Source organism: Monodon monoceros, unplaced genomic scaffold, assembly GCF_005190385.1.
Source record: "Monodon monoceros isolate NGI ecotype Baffin Bay Population unplaced genomic scaffold, NGI_Narwhal_1 Super_Scaffold_3, whole genome shotgun sequence".
Taxonomy (NCBI): domain Eukaryota; kingdom Metazoa; phylum Chordata; class Mammalia; order Artiodactyla; family Monodontidae; genus Monodon; species Monodon monoceros.
The window spans coordinates 55,026,004-55,051,698 of record NW_021703780.1 but is presented as its reverse complement, the minus strand read 5'-3'; the positions used below and the strand labels follow the sequence as shown (position 1 = coordinate 55,051,698).

Genomic DNA, 25,695 nt, shown 5'->3' with positions numbered 1-25,695 from the left:
TCTGAGCAAAAAAAACAAACCAAAACAAAAAAACCCCAACAGCATGTGGCTCCCTGTTTGCTCTTGATCTGAGAGAAGTGAAGGATCCATTTGCTACATTCTTTTGGTAAATCCTTTTCTTAGGTTGAATGTCCAGTGAGAAGGAAAACGATAGCCATATCATTTTGGCCCTGCTGGAAAGATGCTTACGCATAAAACCTCTGATGGTTGGATCTATTTAGAAGCCAAGGAAAATATTAGCAAATACTATTTTCTTAGGTACACCTGTGAGGTAGATCCAGCCTTCCTGGGTGGCTGGGGAGGGAGCTGTGAGCATGGTCCCAGCCTCTTCTATGGTTGCCATGGTTACCCCTCAGCTCTGTCTTCAAGGCTCCTCTACAGATTCCCCATCCTCTTACCATCCAGATGAAAAATCTTGGTTAGTGTCTGCTCAGCAGGGGGAGGGCTGTCCCTGATACCCAATATTCATTGGGATGGATCTCTGCTGCTCATGTGCGGTAGGGCCTCACACCAAGGCTGGTTTACCCTTTAGAAAACTACAAATCAGATCCTCCTGGAGATAGGAAGGTATTCCCCAAAGTCATTCCAACTAGTTAGCGCGTCAGAGTGGGAGCAAGAAACAGGCTATTTAAAGACAGAGGCCACAGGTCTAACGGCTAGAACACTGGACTTGGCCTCAGGAACCTCCCAGCAGGTTTTCTTTCCTGCCACTGCTACTGAGCTTTCTTTCTGACCTAGAAAAGTGACTCAAATCCCTGCCTATCAGCTTCTTGTTCTGCATCTGAAATGCTACGCTATCCATGAGAACCACCAACCATGAAGAAGCTTCGAGCTGGGCTTCTTTCCACCCCGCCTGAGTTACTGTGTAGGACAGTGGAGTTGCTGTCTGTGTTCCTCCTGGGGCTGGGCTGGAGCCAGGGCTGCAAAGCAGCACAGCTGCTTGGCCCAGCTCCACCCAGGTCCCTCCTGGGATGATGGAGCAGGCAGAGGCCTGATCCTCTCTGCCTGAGGTGTGCCGTGGACACTTCCCTCACCTGCCATTGCTGCTATCCTCAGGAAAACAGGAACAAAGCTCCCAGCCCTGTACCTGGCTCATGGGTTTTCACTACAGCCAAATGCCCTTCAGCAGGTGGGTGATACACAGTGCTGCTCGGGAGAGAAGGGGAAACAGAGTAAGTTGCAGAAACATGCAAGAGGAAATCAAGTTACCACAGTAATGGAGAATGTTAGGGGTTTGGAAATGCGGAAAGAAAGCATTCCCCACAAGTTAGTGGAAAGAAGCCTGGGTGTCAAAAGGTAGCATGACACTTCTGCTGGACATTCCAGAATGAATGCATCAACTGAGATTCTTTGAGAAAGTGGGTGTAGAAGACGTCATCCACGCCCTTGCCACCCGCCTCAGACTGTTTCAAATGATCTTGCTGATTTCCAGCTGCCAGTGTCTGAATCTCTGTAGCTGAGGACCTTTCTTCAGAACCAGACCCGGCTGCTGTCTGTCACAGGCTGGAAGGGCACACCCAAACCCAGAGTAGTGCTCAACCAATGACTCTCCATAGCTGGTGTACAAGCACCCCAGCCCCTTCACCCCTCAGAGACAATAATTTTAAGCTGTGTGCTTCCCACCGTTCCCTAGTGTTTCCCTGCAGGATGAAGATCCAGAATCCCCTGCAGCAGCGGGGTATGATGGGCTGATTGGTAGCCTTTCTCTATTCACATCCTTTGTCTTATGACACATAGCTCCTCCCAGCGGTAAGCACAGTTTATTTCCCCATCCCTTGAATCTGGCTGGCCCTGTGACCTTGCTTTGGCTAACAGAATGTGGCAAAAAGTGAAAACAGACCAGTTCTATAACAGGTCTCATGAGGCCTTGTGCACTGTGTTCTAGATTTTGGACCCCCAAACAGAGACACCTAGCCAACATGAAGTTGGCTGCAGGTCCATGAAGGAGCCCAGGAGACCAGAAGACCCAAACAGATGAGCCACAGAATCTAGAGCTGAATAAATGGTGGGTTTTCTGAGCATGAAGTTTGGGGTGATTTGTTACATAGCAATAACTAACTGATACACAGGTGTATGGTGCACCCTATTGGCAGGCTTCCCTGTAAACTTCTTTACTCCTCTACCTTTGTTCCCTGCACTCTCAAATTTACTCTCAAATCCTTGTCTCAAGGTATGCTTTGGAGAGGACTCAAACTCAGATGGGGGGGGGCCTCTTCCCTTGTGCTTCCAGGGAACTCCCTCATGTTCCCATGATTATAGTCATCACAGTGAATTATAATTACTGTTTTCATGTGTGTTTCCCCTTCTAGACCAAGAGCATCGTGTGCAGTAGTTTGTCCCTATTTGTTTTCACCAAGCCTAGTACATCCATGGCAAGTGCTCCATCGATATTTGCCATATAAATGAATACACCAGTAGTGTATCACTTCTTGTCAGTTGAGTAGAAGTATTCTGGAACTTGTCAGTTGAGTAGAAGTATTCTGGAAAAGTAGTGCACTCTTCAATACCTCTTCCAGTGTGTGAATGGCTCTTTGTTTGCCTTACTCTGTTGGTCACCTTCCCAGGGGGTTACATCTCGCCCTCCGCCTAGGTAACTCCAACAGAAGGACCACCCACACACCCATTCATCCTTGATGTGGTCATGAAATGTGGGGGAGACACCTACTGCCTCCCTAGGGAACCCCCATCAGAGCAAGGGAGAGAGGAGAGTGAGGATGAGGAATCCTACTCTCATTCAAAAGGTTCTATTCATTGGAGCATTTCACCTTTCTTTCAAGAACATACCTTTGAAAAAAACCATTCCTATTTCCAGAGGTTCCAGAAACAGCCACTACAAAAGCCAGCTGCTCCCGATCAACTCTGCACTTTTTTGTCCCAGATTTTAGAAAGACAGTGGAGGAAAAAAAATAAATAATGAATCACATGGTTAATATTCTGGTAAGGGCAAAAGTTTTCCAAGATTCTGATCAGCTCCCACTCATCTTCCTTCATAAAATAATAATAGTGATGATATTACATTTGAGGAAACTGCTGACATACCAGCCACAAGCTCACGGTCAAATCTGAGGCCCTCCAAGGAGAAAAAAATCCAGCCTACATGTATTAAGTATATCCTGACTCGATGCTTGGACCACCATTTGGCCCAGCAGGACTGGTGTCTGTGGTCTCCAGTGAGAAAAGCTTTTGAACAGCACCTCACATGTCAGACAGCACAGGGGAAGCATGACTGGGGATGGATGGGAGGCATCTTTGAGGATGGATTTTTTCTACCCATCCACCTCCTTTCTGAATTGGGGCTTTTCACACAGAGGAGGACTTTTCCCCCAGCTCCCCAGCCTTGGTCCTTCTGGTCCAGAGCCAGCCTCAGCAACTGAAGCCAGTGTACCAGAAGAGAGCAGGATGCAGAACTGGACACTCCCAGCTTTAATCCCCACCCCCAGCCCCGACCACCATGAGCCCTTGAGCAAGTCACCTGTCTCCCTAAGCCTCTGCGTCCTCCACACTATAAAGAGTGTAATAATACTTACTTCTTAGTGTCACTGACCAGATTAAATGAAATAATAATGCTAGCTCTCATCTACTGAGTGCTTACTATAAGCCAAGCTTTTGGAAGCACTTAAATATGTTTTAATTCGTTAAGTACTCAAAACAACTTTAATAATGTGTTGCTATTATTTCTCCCATTTTACAGAAGAGGAAACAGAGGCACAGAGGTGTGAAGCAACTTGCCCGAGGCTGTGCAGTTGTGCAGACACTACAGTGGACTCTAGCACCTATAGTCCTAGTATAGGGTACCTAGTACATGATGGGAACTCAATAAACAGGGGTCTCTTCCCCTTCATAAAAGAAGACAACTTTACTTCTACCCTATGCTATGCAGTTGATGATTTTGGTCACTGTACCATTTTTAGGAAGGTGAACAATTTGTTTCAAACTCTAAATGGCGCTCTGGGTATAGTGATCCTCCTCTTGAAGGCTGGTTTTTCATGGATGGAGCCACCCATCTCCCAGCCAAGTGTTTTAGGAAATGCACTTGGTCCCCCACCCACACCACAAAAATAGCCTTACTAAGGCTACAACCAGAAGACCATTATATGTGGCCACTAGATGGTTCTTCCAACTTCATATATATTCTTACTGTGCCTTTTTACCTCCCTTAAGAGTTCTTTCACTATTGGAGTTGGCCAGCCAGAAGGCACTGAAATTTCCACTGGTCTCCTATAGGATGCATCAAAGAAAAAATTTTTTTAACTTAACTGCCATAGTGTTTATTTCTCTTTTCTTTATCTTAATCACATGTGATATATTCTTAGGTGCTGTGAGTAGTCAGACAGATGAAACAAAACATAGTCACATCATTTTACAAATGGAATTTTCAGTCCTGTTTAAAGAAACTAAACAGCTTCATCCCTATTCCTGGACATTTTGGAAATGGTGTGTTTTGGAACGAGGCTCAAGACCATTAAAGACTGTAGACTTTTAATTGCAGAGTTGGTTGTTTTAAGAGACAACAGGCCTGCCAGAATTCATGCTCTCTGGAGAGAAAAATAAAAACATCTGTGAGTCCCAGTCACAGACAGCATTTCCTGGCTTGATCCCTGGCCACTTGAGGTGACCCAATCACTCCCAGATATCTTTCCCTCTGTTTTCTCAAGACAAAGAATCCTCAGCCTATGGGTACTTTGGCTGCTTCCCACAACACCTTGTACTGTGCTGTCTACCCTGTTGTCGGAGGGACTTTTTCTCTGTTACCCCTTGGCTTCAACCTTATAGTACAGTGGATGACAGCCAACAGGAGAGCTAGGCTCTAAAGACAGCACAAAAGGCAAAAATTCTGTCCAAATTGTCCTTTTGAAGCCCTTGGGGAGGCACCACGGTGGAGATCAACACAATATCTCTCATAAGCCCAACCCTACCCAAGGTGCTCCTGCACTGAGACCAAGGGCGGCCACTCCATGGACCTGAGCCAGGGATGCAGGAACTGAGATGCTAGAGAGAGTAACTGACTCAAAACTCAAGCTGGACCGTACTTTCACTCAGTGGAATACAGAACCCAATGACCCACACCATCTAAATCTCAATCCCCACCCCCACTCCTCTCTCCCTACCCCTTCAGTGTGCCTACCTGCATTTTTATTAGGTAAAATCCATTCATGCTACAATCCTGCTATACCTCCACTGGCTTCAGGATGAAACCCAAACTCATAGGTGTGTCACAATATAGTGTTTCTCTCTCTCTCTCTCTCTCTCTTTCTCATCTCTTACTGTGTTCTCCTGGCCTGTGTTCAGTATTTTGGCCATAAACATCTTTGCCACAAGCATTTTTGCAGCAAATATTTTTGCCACATAACTAATTGACCATAAGGCAATTTTGCCATAAAAGATAAAAGAACTGGTTGATTTATATTACATAAATCTAGGCACTCATAACACTCTACACGGTGACAAGGAGACAGGCAGTCTTAAAGCACTGGATGATAACAGCTACATGTGTCGACTTGATTGTAAACATGGTGATAAAACTTACTGGAAGTATGAAATAAGAGAGGGTAAAGCCAGATTGCATACTCTACTAGAAAATAATAACATAGCAGTTTGCAAACCCTTCAGATATTTTAAGGTGGAGAGTTGAACACACATTTCCCATGCACTTTGGAACATCTATCAATGAACATGTGACAAGATGCCAGGAACACACAACAGTGTAGAGGCTTTCACAACACAAAGCTCAGTTACAAATGTGCATCTAAGTATTTGGAAACTGATCCCTCTCTTAATGGAGGAAGAAATCTTAGCAAAAAAGAAAAAGTGCGATGCTGAACGGGAAAACAAATCACATTTTAAATGTATTCAAATATTTTGCATTTTGTAATAAAGTCTTTTAATCTTCGTTATTCATTTTTCATGTTCCATTATGTCCTGTTTAATGATGCTCTTTTATTTTTTATCTTTTACAGGAGAATTGCCTTATAGCCAATTAGTTACATGGTGAAAATGCCTGCAGCAAAAAGTCTTGCGGCAAAGATGTTTACAGCAGAGAAGCTCATGGCAAAAATACCTCCTGACCGACTCCTTCACTCCAGATGCCTGCAGATCTGCATGGGAATCCTGCCCTCCACGCCTCTGTGCCTCTGCTCACATTTTCCCTCTGCCCCAAATGTCTAGACGCATTGCCTTTAATTCCTCCTCTTGGAAGCTGTTCCAGGGCCCCATGATGACCCATCTACCTCTCTTCCAGCACTGACCAGGCACTGACAGCACCCAGCTGTCCTCTCCCACCACATTGGGCATCCTGGGAGAGCGGGGCCCACATTTCTTCCCTGACTTGAACAATAAAGAAATGTATATCCCATCCCTGGCAGTAAGGAATCAAGAAAGTTACACAATAACCAAAACGGCTCACTCCTGGTTCAAGCTACCAAGCCTTCCTTTGTCAACCAAATTCAGATCTTGGCTTCCATGAGCAGTTTACTGACTGTGCCTTCTCTTTCTGTGTGCCTGGCTCTGTGCAAAGATCTGGGGAAATTCAAAGTAATGTAAACCCTGGGCTTGGTTTTGTATCTCTACTTAGCCAATTACCAGTTAATGTTTCTCTGATGGCTCCCTTGGGGACATTTATGGGCCCAAGAGTATAATGAAGGTTTGTTTAATGGCGGATTCAGCCAAAAGGCTATTTTGAGAGACCAAGGGGCCTCCTGGGAAATAACTCATCCTAGGGAGATGCTCAGAGCTTTGGTCCAAGGATGTTACTTCGGAGATTTGGAAAATCTCCTCCCGCAGTCTCTAGGTCTCATGTCTGAGTTGCAGGAAGATGGAATTGCAAGAAAGGCTGAAATAGTCCTGAAAATTATAAGGCACCAGGAAAGCGACACAGAGACCCTGTTCTTTACGTGGTATAATAGATTGCATTATGGTTCCAATTTTCACCCCTCCCTAAATTTGCCTCCTTTGCTGTATGACTGCAGTTCTCCTCGCTAAAAGGGCACAGAACAATAGTTCCCAGTCCCTTGACTTTGAGACTGGTTATATGACTTGCTGTGACCAGTGGAATAAAGCTGAAGTAAGAATGCACCAGCTCTGAACCTAGGCCTTGAGAGTTATCGCATGTTTCTGCTTGCCCTCTTGCACCGGTGCCATACTATGAGAAGAATACACCTAGGCTAGGACACTGGTTCCAGCAGGACTGTGAAAGACACATGAAGCAGAGCTGAACTGGGTCACCTGAGCCTAGTTGAGAACCACCTACCCTCTGTTGAACCCCAGATGCATAAGCAAGTCAACCAAGATCCAGTTGAATCCAGCCTGGACCAGCCAACTCTCAGCTGACCTGCAGTTCCCAGAGAATAAATGATTGCTGGTTTAAGCCATTGAGTTTTGGCTAGTTTGTTATAAGGCATTTTCTTGTGGTTCTAGCTAGCTGATACATACCGGAGTCTGGGCCCTGGCCACCACACCAGTTGTTCCCATATTACTGATTACTGGGCCCAGAGAACAGACCTGGCTCTGACCAACAGTCCTGAAAGGCCAGGGTAAGGCAGTGGAGGCAGCTTTAGGGAAAAGATGCCTTACTGACCATGAGCCTCGGGTTTTATATTTTAACATATGAAGAGCACAATGCAATACAGATGGATTTGACCATCCACTAATGCGCAGCAAGAACATTAGGACTCTTCTAATATTTAACCTTAGAGCAAGTGAACATTTTCCCAACACATGAAGTTTTCTACAATCCAAAATAAGTTTCCACCATTTACAGTCTGCCTCAAGATAAAACAAATCCACATATTTTTGTTTCATGTTACTTTTCCCCTAAAACACTTTTTGGAAGACCTTTCTAAAACTAAGTCATGATCTGATAACTTATGAACCTTCTTTAGAATTGGTTTCTCTCATAATCCCAGGAGGACCTTCTGACTAATGTTAAAACAATTCCAATACCCACTTATCAGTTTGAAATACTTTTCTAAGCTTGGCACAACATGTGCTACTTTAATCTACTACACTAAGTCCTAAGTAAAAGTAATGCTAATTATTATTTAAGAGGTTTGGAAGAGTATCTGTGTGTATGCGGAGGGGCGGATGGGGGGCGGTTACATCACCTTTCCCCCGATAAATGTAAACAAAAGAAAAAGAATCTTATGGGATATGGGGATATATGTATACATATAGCTGATTCACTTTGTTATACAGCAGAAACTAACACACCATTGTAAAGCAATTATACTCCAATAAAGATATTTTAAAAAAAAAGAATTCTTACTATTACTTTCCTTTGATGAATAACAGGTTATTTATCAACAGAAGTAAAGACGTCCTAGTGTAGCTGCTGGTTCGTGATGGGATATTTCTTTCATTCCACCCAAACTTAACTCTCACAGTTAAGACACACAATATGGCATTTTAGAGGATACCTATCAACACTGATGACTGTTTTTGAGAAATGGTAATAAATAGCATGGACGCTAAAACAATCTCTCAGAAGGAATTGTCTCGAAAGGAACCCATTCCCTGAAACGTGGTTAAATGACTCAGGACCAGCACCTTCAAGAAGTCTGAAATAAAAGGTTGGCAGAGAGAAAACAGAAGGCCTTTACGGAAGGTTCACCTTTAGCTGAGGGTTCACGTTCTGTAGGAGGAAGCCCTGCTCCAGGAGACTGGCTGTCTGTCCCCTGGATCAGGACAGCCGCCCCTCTCCTCCACCTGCTCCTGCCACAGAACCATTACTTGTTGTTAAAGCACAACACTTTAAGTGTGGGGAAAAAAATAAAAAGAACCTTTATAGTAGTTCCCGTATTCCTTTATATAATAATAAACTGAATCATAGGGGTTGTTCCAAACAGTTAAATATTGGCAATTTCACATGGCTCAACTTAATACAATGAGTAAACCTAAAATACACCCCTCAGGACTTCCCTGGTGGCTCAATGGTTAAGAATCCTCCTGCCAATGCAGGGGACACGGGTTTGAGCCCTGGTCCGGGAAGATCCCACGTGACACGGAGCAACTAAGCCCGTGAGCCACAACTACTGAGCCTGCGCTCTAGAGCCCGTGAGCCACAGCTACTGAGCCCATGTGCCACAACTACTGAAGCCCACGTGCCTAGAGCCCATGCTCCGCAACAAGAGAAGCCACCGCAATGAGAAGCCCACGCACCACAAGGAAGAGTAGCCCCCACTCGCCGCAACTAGAGAAAGCCCGCATGCAGCAACGAAGACCCAACGCAGCCGAAAATAAAATAAAATAAATTTTAAAAAACATTACATTAAAAATAAAATACACCCCCCAACACATACACATCACCAATACTCAGGGAAATTAGAAATACAAAACTCTAATTGTGAGATATGTGAGACTACAAACAAAACAAAAACCAAACTATCCCCCCAAATAATACCTGTTGTTAAAATTACAGTATAATATACACTTTCTTAAACTGCAACTTTTCATTTTAAACCCACCTCTATTTACCCTCTTCGGTGGGGAAATCTGCACATGCAGACTTTGGGCCTGAAGTCAGGACAAACAGCTTCCCAGAACAAAGTCAATTAGGGGGCACTGACTCACCTGGAGAGTAACAGGTGACCCTGAAGCTGCAGGTCGGCGGCACAGTCCTCAGATCGGCAATTCCTTTCAAACACGGTCTGTGAGGGAGACACAAGAGGAAAAGCAAAACAGGGTTAGTGGCAAACGAGTAACTAACAGCTAACCACTTCCTTCCAAATCAGTGGGAATTCTTCCCGTGTGCTTGAGGAACAGCGAGGCCAAACAATACCAAAAAGTCGGAGTTTGGAGCAGACAAAGGTTTACTGCAGGGCCCTGCAAGGAGTCAGCGTCTCATGCCTTAAAAACCCTAAACTCCCTGAAAGCTTTCAGCAAAGCCCTTTTACAGGAAAGGTGAGGGAGGGGCGGGGTTCATTGTTGGAATCTTCTTGGTGTCAGATCCTTTGTTCCTGAGGTCGGGTCACATATTCCTGTAAACTTCCACCTTTCGCCCTCCAAGGTCCTCGTTAAGAGGTTGGCGGCGCCCTCAGGGCCAGGTCCCCAGGCGCCCAGGACCCAGCCGGCCCTCAGGCTCCTTAGGCCGCCCAACTGGGGGCCAGGTCCCGCCGACTGCGACCCAGGGTGGCTGTCGCCGCCATTAGGTCGCGGAGGTGAGCACGGGGGAGAGGTTCGCCGCTGCCTCAAGGCCGGAGCCCAGTAACAAGGGCTCTGGAGCCCTGCAGGACACAGCCCTCGGCCTGTCCCCGGGCCCCCAGCTCACCCGCCGGTGGAGGCCAAAAGGCCTGGAGGGCCCCGGGGAGAAGGCCGTGACCCAGCTGTCTCCACACTCTCCGCCGCGATGACTGCTTCCCTGCTGACCCGGCGGAGTGGGACGTCTAACCGCTGCGCCCCGGATCTCGCGCTGAGGGTCTCGCGGTAAAGGCCACGCGGCTGCCCCGCCCCTATTACAATTCGGGTAAGTCCCCCACCCCCATGGAGCCAGGTCCCGCAGGGCGAGGGGTCCTCAGCAGTTAACAAGGAAACCCAAGTCAGGGGTGGCCTTGACCACAGAGGGCACCCCTTGTCTGATTCGTCTCTTAGGCTGCTCAAGTGCTTCTTCAAGTAGTTGTTTCAAGAAAGGTACACGGTAGGTGTTCTTCCCATCTTTGAGATGATCTTTAAATGCTCTCAGATCGGAATGAATAATAACCCATGTGAGTCAAGAACTCTTAGGTTACAGTCTGGTCATTTCCCTCTGCTGTCGTGGCGAGGCAGAAAATCCGTATTTGATATGGGTTCTGCCTGAACGAGGGGTTCATACTATAATTTTTAATTCCAAAGGGGAAAGTCAAAGGCAATTAGGCTCTGAGGCCAAGGGCACCACAGCCAACTGAAGGGATCCTGTCTCGGGAGGGCAGCCAGTAGCTAGCAGGATGGAGTGTCCTTTCTCTAACCAAGGCTGGGCCTCCTGGGCCTCCAGGGCCTCCACCCAGTGCTGGGGCCTAAAGCTCACTATGCCACACCCGACATCTTTCCAGGGGGCTTGCAGCGTGTGCCTGAGCTGAGCCTACCTGTGGAGGGCAGCCAGGAATCAGGAGCGGCTCTGGGGAGGAGTTACAGTTTTCTTCTCTCTGTGGTACCCGGCGGGCTTGTCTGTCCTTTCCTGTGGTCTCAATCTCTCTGATGTCTCTAATCCGTGAACAGCAGGCTTCCTGAGTCCACACCGACAGAGACTCTTCACTAGTTAGATGGCTTTGATCACTTTGGTGGGATTTTGGAAAGAAACGCCTGTGGCCGTTTTTCAGTTGTCATTTATTCACTATTCAACTTCTCTGTCATCACTACTCATATTTCTGGGTCCCCCTCTAACACATACAGAGAACATAGTTCCAGGTGATTCATCCTACTCCCACAAGACAAGTCCAGGCAGCTTCTATGAGCATCCATGTGGACTCCAGCAAACATGCTGGCCAACGAACAATCTAGACCCAACCAGGCAGAGTAACTTTGCTTATGGAAATTCATATTCCTGTGTCACATTTCCAAAAGAATAATATGTCCCAGACAACATTCCCTGCCATGAGTGTGGGGGAAAAACTCATGAAAGTCTTGAGCAAAAAAAGGACATTCCCATGTTCTTTTAGACAACACTGGGGGCAAAGAGAGAGCCAAATTTCCAGGAGATTTTAATAGGGGGCATTTGTGATTTATTTGCCATCTCAGTCAAGGAGAAAACAGGAATAAGTGTATGTGAGGTCTGCATGAATATCTCAGGTGGGAAAAGGCAGCTTTCCGAGGTTAGAAATGAGGAGAAACACCAAAGATGACTTTACCACCAAGCTGATGAAACTTCAGGCTGAAGGGCCTTCACTGACACGCTCCCACCGGGGCCTTGCACCTCACTTTCTATTCATGATGTTACTTGATTTTCCCCAAGAGAAGCTCTCCTCCCAAATCATATAAGCTTTAGGCTTCACTATACCCAGCTCTGCCCCTGGAGACAGGCTTCTCTTTACAAGTGTTTCTCCCATTTTACAGGCAAGAGACAGTCTGACTTCCAGCCTTTGGAGGTGGGGTGCGGTGGGGTGGGGAGCAGGTAGGTGAGAACTGACAAGGAGGAAGGGACCTACAGCCATTCCGTGGCACACAATCTGAAAAAATGAGGTGCCTGCCCTCCTCAGCTCCATCTCCCTGGCTCTCCTGTGCCAGCCACCCCTCAGCCTGGCCGTATAACTTCCCACCTCAGGGCCTCCCCACATGCTGAGCCCAAATGCCTCCACCGGGTTCACCTGGTATGTGTCCTCTCATCCTTCAGTGAGCAAATCAAAACCACATCCAGCCCCTGATAAGCTTGGGCTCTGTCATAAGTTCTTGTAGTTCATGTACTTTTCCTTCTACCGCTCATCTCGATTGTAACTAATTAATTTTATCATTACGTATTTCCCGTTTGTCTCCCCTGCTAAAATGATGCTCCAGGACTGTATTGGTCTTGTCCACCCCTGTGCCTGCCCTCAGACCCCAGCATGTAGAAGCTGCCACAATGGAGGACCCCACATGCTCTGAGAGATGGGGTGACCGTTGGAACACGGGCCAATGAGAATACACTGCTCATCAACACCAAAGCTGTAGCCCCCCCAGCAAAGAACTGTTGCTCAGCTACAAGCTCTGTCCTTGGTCTGACTTTCCCTTGTACTCTGCTCTCTATTTCCTGTCCCTGAAACTAACTTCTCTAGCTGTTAAGTCCTCCAGTGCTGCTGAATTTCCTTCCAACAAAGGCAAGCACTGAGTCTGCCATACACACACTCACACACAAAAACTGGGTGTATATACACACATACACACACACACACACACTCACATACACATTAGTTGCGTGCTTACACTGACCAGCTAAAATTAAGCACAAACTATAGTGAGAAGATAAAGCACAAGCTTAGAAATCAGTCCAGGACTCAATTTCCACATTTACAAAATGAAAATAACAGCATTAGTGACAATCTTGTTAATCCAGATTAGCATTTAGCTGGGAGTGGGAGTTTGTGGCTATTACGCTGTTCTTGTTTTAGGCATCACTGTTTACACCAGCAAATGTGCATCACTGTCTACACCAGCAAATGTGAATGACAATGATGGTATGTAAGAGTGAGGTAAGAGTGAGCTCCATGAAGATTCCCTAGTGGACAGTGCAGTACAAGACCATGGAGAGAGAATCAAAATGAATCTCTCTCTGTGTAGGCGACTGTACTTTCTGAAAACCAATGCACGATGTCTCCCATTGCACTCTTTACAATGTGACTCTGAGATTCCTCCCACAGAGAATGGAGTCAATACTTTACCCTTTGAATCTGGGTGGATTTGTGGCTGCAGAGAAGTGGTGCTTTGCAATTTCCAAGCCTAGTCATCAAAAGTACTAGAGGTTCCTCTGAGTTCTCTCGGGGCATTAGCTCCTGGACTATAGCTACTACCCTACAAGGAAGCCATGGAGAAGCCCACGTGGAGAGAAACTAACTGGCAGCATCAACTCGAGGCCACGGAAGTCAGCCACCATGGAAATGGGTCCCCCAGCCCCACCAAGCTGCCATGATGTGGAGCAGAGATGAGCAGCTCTGACCAGGCCCTGCCAAATTTCAAATTCATGAACAAAGTGAATGACTGCTGTTATTTTAGGCCACTACATTTTGGGATAGTTTATTTTACAGAAATAGATTACTGGAATATTCCTCAACCTAATGGCCTCCCCTAACTTGGGTAATGGTGTGAACAAAAGTGGCTGTGCATTCAAGCCCTGGCAAAGCCTTGGCTTAGGCAAGACCCTCCCCAGGCTGGGAATGAAGTTGTCTTATAGGTAAAATATCAAGACAGCAAGGAATCAAGAGACCTGTGTCATCCACCTTGGAGACTGAAGTTGAAACTCAGAGATCCTGCGCTTGGGACCTGGATTCGTCTCTCTGGGGCAAGTGACAGTTTTGTTTCCTGAGGAACTGAAAAACATCTCTCTGGGGCAGAAGCGGGGGCAGTCTGAAGCCTCAGAATGCTAGCTGACAGCATAGTTTCCAGGAGCAAGTAAAAAATATCTCTCCTGTACAAAGCGGAAAGAGTACAGGTTCTCCCTGAAGCCAATGGGCCAAACTACCAATTTTCCAACTTCTCCTCTGCCTGCTTCTCCATGTCTCCCTAACCCTCTGGGCAAACACAGGCCTGGCTGCCTAAATCAGGCAAATCTCAACCCAGCTTGGAAGCAGTCTCTCCCACCTCCTTCCAGCCTCGACCTCTGATTGGAAAATCCCTGTTAATTTTTTTTTTTTTTTTAACCTGGAAGCAGCCATTCTGGAAAATGGAAACAGAGCTAAGAAGACATCATCTCTGAGGACGTCCCTGGTGGCACAGTGGTTAAGAATTTGCCTGCCAATGCAGGGGACACCGGTTCAAGCCCTGGTCCGGGAAGATCCCACATGCCGCGGAGCAACTAAGCCCGTGCGCCACAACTACTAAAGCCTGCATGGCCTAGAGCCCGTGCTCCGCAACAAGAGAAGCCACCACAACGAGAAGCCCACGCACCACAACGAAGAGTAGCCCCCGCTCGCTGCATCTAGAGAAAGCCCGCGCGCAGCAAAGAAGATCCAATGCAGCCAAAAATAAATAAATAAACTAAAAAAAGAAAAAAAAAAAAAGACATCATCTCTGATTCCTCTCTGTTTACAGGAGATTAAACTCCTTCTCTCAGGAGACGACTGTTTCCTGCCTTGGGCTTTGCAGTCTGGACACCCAGTGGCCTCCCCAGCCTCATGGACTAGATTTCCATGCTGGCTCCTTCCTCACCCTAGTCTTCATCTCAGCTTTCCCTGGAGAATACACTTTTCTTTTTGAAATCCTTTCTCCAGCTTCTCCTCCAATCCTTACTCTACTTGTTTTAAAGTAAGGTTCGCAGATTTTTCTGTAAAGCGCCAGACAGTAAATATTTTCAGCCTTGAGGGCCAGATGGTCTCAGCTACAACTGCTCAGCTCTGTTGCTAGAGCAAAAGCAGACATATGTAAAGGAATGGCCATGGTTGTGTCTCAGTAAAACTTTATTTATAAAAACAGGCAGCAGGCTAGATTTAGCCAGCAGACTGTAGTTTGCCCATTCCTGTTCTAGAATATTTGGATACTTGTTTCCTCACTCCCTTTAGGCCAGGGGGGTTGGGGGGAGGGTAGAAGACAATGAATTCAGTTCAATTTAAATTTTGCTCTGAACCAGAGCACAGAGGCTGGAGTTGGCTGTGTTTTTCTCACAAAGCTGTGGCCACCAAGGCCAGAACAACCTTGGGTGCGTGTGATAGCTCAATGGCTGCCCTGGCCAAGGCTGACCAGAAAAGCAGTCGCCCAGGTGCTCAGGCCTTGGAGGGCCGATTTTCTCCCACCCAAATCTACAGTGGAAAAATCTGTACTGATCTAGCAGGAAGTTGGATTCTTAGTCTATTCCAGCTGTCACATTCAGAGGAGGCTCAGTTTCTTGAAGTTGGTGATATTAGCTTTAAAAATATATAAATCATTGATGTAGGATAGACACTGTTTATAGGGTTGCCATGGCAAACCGGTCCCATGCTGACACCTAAGAAAATAGGACAATTGGATTGGGTGGGAATTAATGCTTTTCAAATCCCAGCCCAAGGCTGTTTGTAAGCTAAAATGAGCGAGACATTTCCTGATGGGCAATCTGACTTTGCAGAAGGTCTCTGCCTGGACAACAGGAGGGACATTTCTGAACTGCTGTTCCTCCCATCGTCCCACATAAGTTCCCAGAGGCCCCAGCCACAGGTAATTCATGCCTGCAGCCCCCAGCACCTAGCATAGTATTAAACATTTGTGTGTGTGTGTGTAAATGCCATGACCTGAGTGTAAGAGGTTTCTCCTCCCCAATTCCATTTTAATGCTTTTTCCAGAATGCAAAATTGTCCTTAATGTGGCACATTAAAGACCTCATTCCTGGGTGGTCCCAGGAATTTCAGCTCTATTGAGTCTTATACCCAAATGAAGGAAGAGTCTCATAGCTTGGTATTTAAAATCAGGTCACGGGCTTCCCTGCTGGCGCAGTGGTTAAGAATCCGCCTGCCAATGCAGGGGATTTGGGTTCGAGCCCTGGTCCGGGAAGATCCCACATGCCGCGGAGCAACTAAGCCCGTGCGCCACAACTACTGAAGCCCGCATGCCTAGAGCCCGTGCTCCGCAACAAGAGAAGCCACCGCAATGAGAAGCCCGCGCACCGCAACAAAGAGTAGCCCCACTCACTGCAACTAGAGAAAGCCTGCACACAGCAACGAAGACCCAACGCAGACAAAAATAATAAATAAAATAAATAAATAAAATAAAATCAGGTCATGCAGACAGACTTGCTTTCTAAAGAATAGCACGTCCACAAGACTAAATGAAAGACAAATACTTTGTAAAATTAAAGCTGAGAAATTCCTTCTATCTCAGGGTCTGTATAAATTGTCCTTTCAGATTTTGAAATCATGGGAGGAGTCCAGTTGGTTTCCCTTTAAACAACAAACGTGGTACTGATTTTGCTTCATGTCCCCCACGGAAAAACTGGAAGTGATAAATGCTTCTGTCTTTTGGGTATCCCTTGGTTTACTCCATGGCCCTGTGGTTTGGAGAACAGCCCCCACTGCCTGAAGGCAACATTCTGAAGATCTAGTTCAATCCCCATGAAGAACTGAGTGGGAGGAGGAACTGCTCAGGGAGGTCCTGCCCACACGGGCCTACACCTGGCCTCTGGACCCTCCCAGTGTCCTTTCCAGGTCTGCCTGAGACTTGGTGGCTTTTTGCAGGCCATATTTCAAGTCCCTCTACAACAACCTCAGCCATCAACTCTCCTCTAGGGATCTCCTGCCTTCCAGGACCAGAATTTCCTTCTTTTTTTTCTTTTTTCTTATAAATTTATTTATTTATTTTTGGCTGTGTTGGGTCTTCGTTGCTGCGTGTGGGCTTTCTCTAGTTGCAGCAAGTGGGAGCTACTCTTCCGTTGCGATGCACAGTCTTCTCATTGCAGTGGCTTCTCTTATTGTGGAGCATGGGCTTTAGGCGTGAGGGCTTCAGTAGTTGTGGCGCACCGGCTCAGTAGCTGTGGCTCATGGGCTCTAGAGCGCAAGCTGAGTAGTTGTGGCACACAGGCTTAGTTGCTCCGCGGCATGTGGGATCTTCCCAGACCAGGGCTCGAACCCGTGTCCCCTGCATTGGCAGGTGGATTCTTAACCACTGCACCACCAGGGAAGCCCCAGAATTTCTTTCATTTCTTCTTTTTTTTTTTAAAGGGCCAGAGTTTCTTTGCCTTGATTTTTACCCTGGAATCTTTTGTGTTCTTTGTTTATTTATTTTTTTAAGAAAAGGTTGCTGTTAGTCACAAGAGGCAGAAAACAGAACCAACAAGTTCAAAAAAAGGGTCTGGTGCTGTCAGAAAAAAGGAAGAGTATTCTAGCCATGCTTCTTTTTTTTTTTTTAATTTGGCTGCGCTGGGACTTAGTTGCAGCACGCGGGATCTTTAGTTGTGGCATGCGGGCTCCTTTAGTTGCAGCACGTGGGATCTAGTTCCCTGACCAGGGATGGAAACCGGACCCCCTGCATTGGGGAGCACGAAGCCTTAACCACTGGAGCACCAGGGAAGTCCCTAGCCATGCTTCTAAAAGCTGCTGAGTCAGACGTAGTCAGGCAACTAGGAGTGAGAAAGATAGCTTCAAATTGGAGAGGACGCCAGGGGGACCTCTCCTCCCCTGTCTGCAAGAACATCATGTGAATGGGCTCCAGGTAGCATTTCAAGTAGCAAGAGCCTGGCCTTTGACTTCCTGAATCATCTCAGAAGATACCAAGAGAGAAGCTAAGACTTCTTCCCCAGCTAGAGACTATCCACTGGATGTGCACCCTCGCTTGTTTACACACACACTCCACATGCTTGTGCGGGAGGTTTTTAATAAAGCAGGGCAATGTAGAAGAAGATCCAACAGGCTGAAGATTTGGCGGAAAACCACTGTTTTCTTCTGAAAAGAGTTTTGGAGGACCAGAACACATTCTTTCCAGAAAACTGCAAAGATAATGGTTGTAAGTCAGTTTGCTAATCTTTTGTTAAGGATTTTTGCATCTATGTTCGTCAGCGATATTGGCCTATAATTTTCTTTTTTGGGTGTTGTTCTTGTCTGGTTTGGGATTAGGGTAATGCTGGCCTCGTAAAATGAGTTAGGATGTGTTCCCTTCTCTTCCGATTTGTTTTGGAAGAGTTTGATAAGGATAGGTATTAAGCCTTCTTTTTTTTCTTTTTCGGTACGCGGGTCTCTCACTGCTGTGGCCTCCCCCGTTGTAGAACACAGGCTCCGGACGCACAGGCTCAGCGGCCATGGCTCATGGGCCCAGCCGCTCTGCGGCATGTGGGATCCTCCCAGACGGGGCCACAAAGCCGTGTCCCCTGCATCAGCAGGCGGACTCTCAACCACTGTGCCACCAGGGAAGCCCTAAATCTTCTTTGAATATAAATAAAAAGAAATAAAGAACCGCATGCTGCGGGAGTTCCCTAGTGGTCCAGTGGTTAGGACTTGGCACTTTCACTGCCGTGGCCTGGGTTCAATCCCTGGTTAGAGAACTAAGATCTCGCAAGCCGCATAGCAGGGCCAAAATAAAAATAAAGAATCTCATGCTAAAAAAAAATTGCAAAGATAAAGTATAACACTGAAGAAGAAATTGTAAAAATTCAACAGGTGACTTTGATAGTAGGTGTAACCTCTCCTTTGCTCTTTGGATTAACCTTGACAGGAAGCCTGAGAAACAGATACAGCCAGACTTCCGTGGTCAGTAATGTTGAACTACGTACTTGTTTTCCTCACTTGTACTTGAAAGTGGATGGTTTTCACAGGTGTTTCACCATGGTGCCCTTTCTGAGATTAGCCAGAGGCTGATGCCAAACAGCTAATGCCTATAAAAGTAGGACTGATCAGGCTGAAATAGGGAGGGGGGTGGACACCTCCTCCTCTAACACCCCTTCTCCTCCACTGCACCAACCTGCTCCCTTGAATCCAGGTGTGTGCTCTGGAACCCGCAGGTTGGATGGTCTCTGAGACCTGTCCGGCTCTGATGTCTGGAGTTACTCTGCTCTCTCCTCCCTGCCAACCCCTCAGCTTTCCATCCTCCTGCAGAGACTTTACATATGATAATGAAAATAAACCTTAGAGCTGTAAATAATAGCATTTTAAGCTGGCTGTGCACCTCAGCCAGGAAAGCATTACCTAATGTCCAGGCTGAACAAACACTGAGTCTTTGTGGGCACGGGGCTGGCATCCCACACACCCAGGCATTGAGGGGCCGGGGTGGGAGGTCCAGATGGTGATGGTTTCCAGCACAATGGAGGTTCAGAGTTTATGGCTTCAACATAGTAAAACATTAATATTAGAGTAAAACAGTTCACCTTTCCCTTGAAAGATGATAAAGTGAGTATTCTCAACATAGCCAGTGCCTTTCCTCTCACCAGCTGTGTCTCCTCCATCTTGGTCTTCGAAAAAATAGACTCACACGTGCACAAATGTACTGTGGAGTAGGTAAGTCGCCCTAAATCACACACCTTGCTCTCCTGCCTGGGAGGAATTCTTAGAGAGTTCATGGAGCACATTTCTTTCAATTATACAGCTTTGCTGAATCTGCAGTGAAGAAATTCTGATACGACGTCCAATGTCTGCAGGAGGAACTAGCCTTGTGCTCTTTCAGAATGGCCCTTTCCACTGAGATAGGTTTACTGAGCATCCTCTATGAGCCAGGCAGTGCTAAGCACTGGGGGTCAACAGCAAAGATCAAGGTGTTACCTGGTCTGGGCCCTTATCTGGAGGCTCTGGGGGAAAATGCGCTTCCAGGCATACTCAGGTTGTTTGCGGAATTTACTGCCCTGTGGTTGTAGGACTGAGGTCCCCATTTCCATGCTGACACTCACCAGGGAGGCTCTCTCAGCTCCTCAAGGTTGTCTGCATTCCTTGTCAAGTTGCATCACCGTCCTCAAAGCCAGCAATGGCAGGTCAAGTCCTTCTCAAGCTTCAGATCTCTCTGACTCCTTCCTCTCCTGCATCTCTCTGACCTCCTATTCTTCCTCCTTCCTTCTGCCTCCAGCTGGAGAAAGACTGGGCCCATCTGGATAATCCAGGAAACTCTCCCTAGTGTAAAGCCCATAACCTTAGTTACAACTGCAAAGTCCTTCCCTTTGCCATGTGATGCATTATATTCACAGGTTCCAGGAATGAGGGTGTGGACATCTTTGGGGGCCATTCTGTCTACCACAGTGGGTGGCTGGGAAGTCCAGCCCCAGCCAGGTCTCTTTGGGGGCCTCCTGAGGAAGCCTGAGAGCAGTTATTTCCAAAGCTCTACTCTGTGTATAGGGTTTGAAGCCAGGGCCTCTGTCATAGCCATTGGTATGCTCACCTGTAGGAGAAACATTAGGGCCCCAATGACAGCCCTTCCTGCTTTCCCAGCACACAGGCCAGCCAGAGCTTTCCAGGACTGTTTCATTTCATTCCATGCTCTTTCAGCAGCTGAGACCCACTAGGAGCTGATGATGAGTCAACTCTCTGAGTATATCAGACAGAACCTTCATGAACTGACCTGCAAGACCTTCCTGGGGCTGCTAACTGGCCCCCCAGTCCAGGCAGACCACCTCAAGAAGATGTGATGGTCTCCTGTCCCCTACCAGTTCAATCAAGTCCAACTCCCTGGTCAGTGAACAAGTGGCCTTAGACTGTCTGACTGTACCTCTAGCCCTAATGGCCCCTCTCCTTCTCCTCACTAGATGTTCAGCCACATGGAAGACCATTAGCATCCATCACTCCCTCCTTCTCTGTTGGTCAAAGCCCTCTAGCCCCAAGTATACAAATCCTACTTCTTCCATGAGGCTCCAGCCAATTCTCCCTTCTCCAGAGAGCATCTCCTTATCCTCAGCTGGAAGAGGTCTCCGGAGTGAAATTCACACACACTAGTCTGAATCTCACTTTCTGCTCTGTATAAGTTATTCCTGTACAGTCTCTAAGTCTACAAAGGCAGCAATGTTTCATTTATCTTTTTATCCACATCTTACGTGTAGCAGACATTCAATTAGCTGAATTGCTCTTAGATTTATAGTCCTTTTAAATTACTCTTCTGGCTAATGGATAAAACACTTTGTTGTTGTTATATCTGTACCAAATATATCTTGAGGCAAGAGAGGCAGGTCTCTGCTTTCCTTAAATTTTTAAGGTGAAACGTGCATTCATCAGTCTGTATGTTCTACAGAGGCTGTAGCATTAGAGCTCCAATATTCTCCAAGTGCCCAGAATCCCAACAGGTCCTCAGCAACGGTGGCAACCCCACTATTCACACATACAGCCTGGCACCCACCCTGAAACCCATTTTCTCCCAAGGCTGATCTTCACCCAGCAGAGGGAAGACTTGGCCTCCTGCCTGCCTCACCCACTCCCACTCTCTGCCAAAAGCCTTGGATCCATCAGTAAGCCTGTACTTAACATGCTCTAACCCTTAGCCAGACTCATCAAGAAAAGGAGAGGACGCAAATCAATAAAATTAGAAAAGAAAAAGGAGAAATCACAACTGACCCCGCAGAAATACAAAGGATTACAAGAGACTACTACAAACAACTATATGCCAATAAAATGGACAACCATGAAGAAATGGACAAATTCTTGGAAAGGTACAATTTTCCAAGACTCAACCAGGAAGAATTAGAAAATATAAACAGACCTATCACAAGTAATGAAAGTGAAAGTGTAATTAAAAATCTTCCAACAAACAAAAGCCCAGGACCAGATGGCTTCACAGGTGAATTCTATAAAACACGTAGAGAAGACCTAACAATGATCCTTCTCAAACTCTTCCAAAAATTTGCAGAGGGAGGAACACTCCCAAATTCATTCTACAAAGCCACCATCACCCCGATACCAAAACCAGAAAAAGATATCACAAAAAAGAAAATTATAGGCCAATATTCACTGATGAACATAGATGCAAAAGTCCGCAACAAAATACTAGCAAACAGAGTCCAGCAACATGTTAAAAGGATCATACACCATGATCAAGTGGGATTTATCCCAGGGCCGCAAGGATTCTTCAGTATATGCAAATCAATCAACGTGATACACACTATTAACAAATTAAGGAATAAAAACCATAAGATCATCTCAATAGATGCAGAAAAAGCTTTTGACAAAATTCAACACCCATTTATGATAAATACTCTCCAGAAAATGGGCATAGAGGGAACCTACCTCAACATAATAAAGTCTATACATGACAAACCCACAGCAAACATCGTTCTCAATGGTGAAAAAGTGAAAGCATTTCCTCTAAGATCAGGAACAAGACAAGGATGTCCACTCTCACCACTCTTATTCAACATAGTTCTGGAAGTCCTAGTCACGGCAATCAGAGAAGAAAAAGAAATAAAAGGAATACAAATTGGAAAAGAAGAAGTAAAACTGTCACTGCAGATGACATGATGCTATACACAGAAAATCCTAAAGATGCCACCAGAAAACTACTAGAACTAATCAATGAATTTGATAAGGTTGCAGGATACAAAATTAATACACAGAAATCTCTGGCATTCCTATACACTAACAATGAAAAATCAGAAAGAAAAATTAAGGAAATGATCCCATTTACCATCACAACAAAAAGAATACCTAGGAATAAATCTACCTAAGGAGGCAAAAGACTTGTATTCAGAAAACTATAAAACACTGATGAAAGAAATCAAAGATGACATAAACAGATGGAGAAATATACCATGTTCTTGGATTGGAAGAAGCAATATTGTGGAAATGATTACACTACCCAAAGCAATCTACAGATTCAATGCAATCCCTATCAAACTACCAATGGCATTCTTCACAGAATTAGAACAAAAAATTTTTACAATTCGTATGGAAACACATAAGCGCCTGAATAGCCAAAGCAATCTTATGAAAGAAAAGCGGAGCTGGAGGAATCAGGCTCCCTGACTTCAGACGATACTACAAAGCTACAGTAATCAAGCCACTATGGTACTGGCACAATAACAGAAATATAGATGAATGGAACAGGATAGAAAGCCCAGAGATAAACCCATGCACATATGATCATCTAATTTACAACAAAGGAGGCAAGAACATACAATGGAGAAAAGACAGCCTCTTCAATAAGTGGTGCTGGGAAAACTGGACAGCTACATGTAAAAGAATGAAATTAGAACACTACCTAACTCCATACATAAAAATAAACCCCAAATCGATTAAGACCTAAATGTAAGGCCAGATACTATAAAACTCTCAGAGGAAAACATAGGCTGAACACTCTCCGACATAAATCTCAGCAAGATCTTTTTTGACCCACCTCTTAGAGTAATGAAAATAAAAACAAAAATAAACAAATAGGACCTAATTAAACTTAAAAGCTTTTGCACAGCAAAGGAAACCATAAACAAGACGAAAAGACAACCCTCAGAATGGGAGAAAATATTTGCAAATGAAACAACTGACAAAGGATTAATCTCCAAAATACACAAACAGCTCATGGAGCTCAATATCAAAAAAACAAACCACCCAATTAAAAAACGGGCAGAAGACCTAAACAGACACTTCACCAAAGAAGACATACAGATGGCCAAGAAGCACATGAAAAGATGCTCAACATCACTAGTTATTAGAGAAATGCAAATCAAAACTTCAATGAGGTATCATTTCACACCAGTAAGAATGGCCATTATCAAAAAATCTAGAAACAATAAATGCTGGAAAGGGTGTGGTGAAAAGGGAACCCTCCTGCACTGTTGGTGGGAATGTAAATTGATACAACAACCATGGAGAACAGTATGGAGGTTGCTTACGAAACTAAAAATAGAACTACCATATGACCCAGCAATCTCACTACTGGGCATATACCCTGAGAAAACCATAATTCAAAGAGAGCATATACCACAATGTTTATTGCAGCACTATTTACAATAGCCAGGACATGGAAGCAACCTAAATGTCCATAGACAGATGAATGGATAAAGAAGACGTGGCACATATATACAATGGAATATTACTCAGCCATAAAAAGAAACGAAATTGAGTTATTTGTAGTGAGGTGGGTGGACCTAGAGTCTGTCATACAGAGTGAAGTAAGTCAGAAAAAGAAAAACAAATACCATATGCTAACGCATATGTAGGGAATCTAAAAAAAAGGTACTGATGAATCTAGTGGCAGGGCAGAAATAAAGACGTAGACACAGAGAATGGACTTGAGAACATGGGGTGGGAGGGGAAAGCTGGGGCAAAGTGAGAGTAGCATGGACATATACACACTACCATATGTAAAAGAGACAGCTAGTGGGAAGCAGCAGCATAGCACAGGGAGATCAGCTCGGTGCTTTGCAACGACCTAGAGGGGTGGGATAGGGAAAGTGGGAGGGAGGCTCAAGAGGGAGGGGATATGGGTATATACGTATGCATATGGCTGATTTACTTTGTTGTACAACAGAAACTAACACAGCATTGTGAAGAAATTATACTCCAATAAAGATGTATAAAAAAATAATAAAAATAAATTTAAAAAAACATGCTCTAGTCACTGACTCCATGTTATATACACTGTGCAGCTATTCCACCTGAACTAGACCATCAATGAGGGCAGACCCTGACTCTAAAAGATCGCCAGAATTTAACCCACTCTATTGCGCAACCTATGTACCAACATGGGCTTTTAGTGCCTTTTAGTTGAAGAGACTAAGGCACTTAAATCCTAAAGTTACCCGGCAAAATGAAGAGTTTCAATGAGTTTATTCCTTCCTAGGAAAGAGGTTAGATGCTCTTTGTGGACCTGTCACATACATACAAGTTAAAAATCAGCTCTGCTTCCTAGAGTGAGCCTAGCTCTCAGAATCTTTCCCTTAAATTAAGCCAACATCTGGAAGACACATGGAGAAAGATCATTAAATTATTATTATTTTTTTTTTTTTGCCATAATCAGGAAAAGGAGTAAAGCAAGGATCATTCTCCCAGAATTTTTCTCAGGCTCCTGGACAATCTTCTCAATCTAAGGACAATATTTTTCTTTCATTTTAATTTCAACCAAAGAAATCACATGGTTAAAATAATAACCTCCTGCCACACACCTCCATATAGAGTCCTCCTCTCAAGAGGAACCACTCTTACCCATGTCCATTTATGTTTCTTTTGATGATTAATTTCCATATCTCTAGAAAATATACTGATACTACTACTTCTTGATTTATCAGATTTAGACATTATCTCACTGAATTCCTTCCATGACAGACAAGAATTGAACTCACCTATATGAAGGCCCCCTCCCACCATCCACCTTCCTAATTTTGACAGGCAAATCGTTACTCTCAGCTCCTCTGCTGCACTGGTTCTCAAATGTTAGCTGCATCAGAATTACCTGATCAGCTTGTTAGAACTCAGATTGCTGGGACCCACCCATGAGTTTCTGATTAAAGGGTCTGGGGTGGAGTCCAAGAATTTTCATTTCTGACAACATCCCAAGGGAGTTTGATGCTGCTGGTTCAGCGACCACACTTTAAGAAGCACTGCTCTACTGGTAACCTCTGCAATTTTAGGTAATCACAACTTTTTCTTGTTTCATCAAGTTTTACAGTATCTCTTGGCTCACCAATTTAAAAGATTAAGACATTAAAACAACTTGCTTTGTTCTATTTTAAACTCTATACAGTAAAATTAA

At 45.3% G+C, this 25,695-nt stretch overlaps 1 protein-coding gene across 1 annotated transcript in view; it reads right to left on the bottom strand.

Moving 5' to 3' along the window:
• Window positions 1-25,695, bottom strand: part of ITGA9 (integrin subunit alpha 9) — a 348,367-nt gene that overhangs the window by 144,621 nt on the left and 178,051 nt on the right. The window contains exon 17 of the mRNA XM_029244105.1: window positions 9,565-9,641. Within this exon, the coding sequence (XP_029099938.1) occupies window positions 9,565-9,641 (77 nt within the window). The remainder of the gene's footprint in view (window positions 1-9,564; window positions 9,642-25,695) is intronic.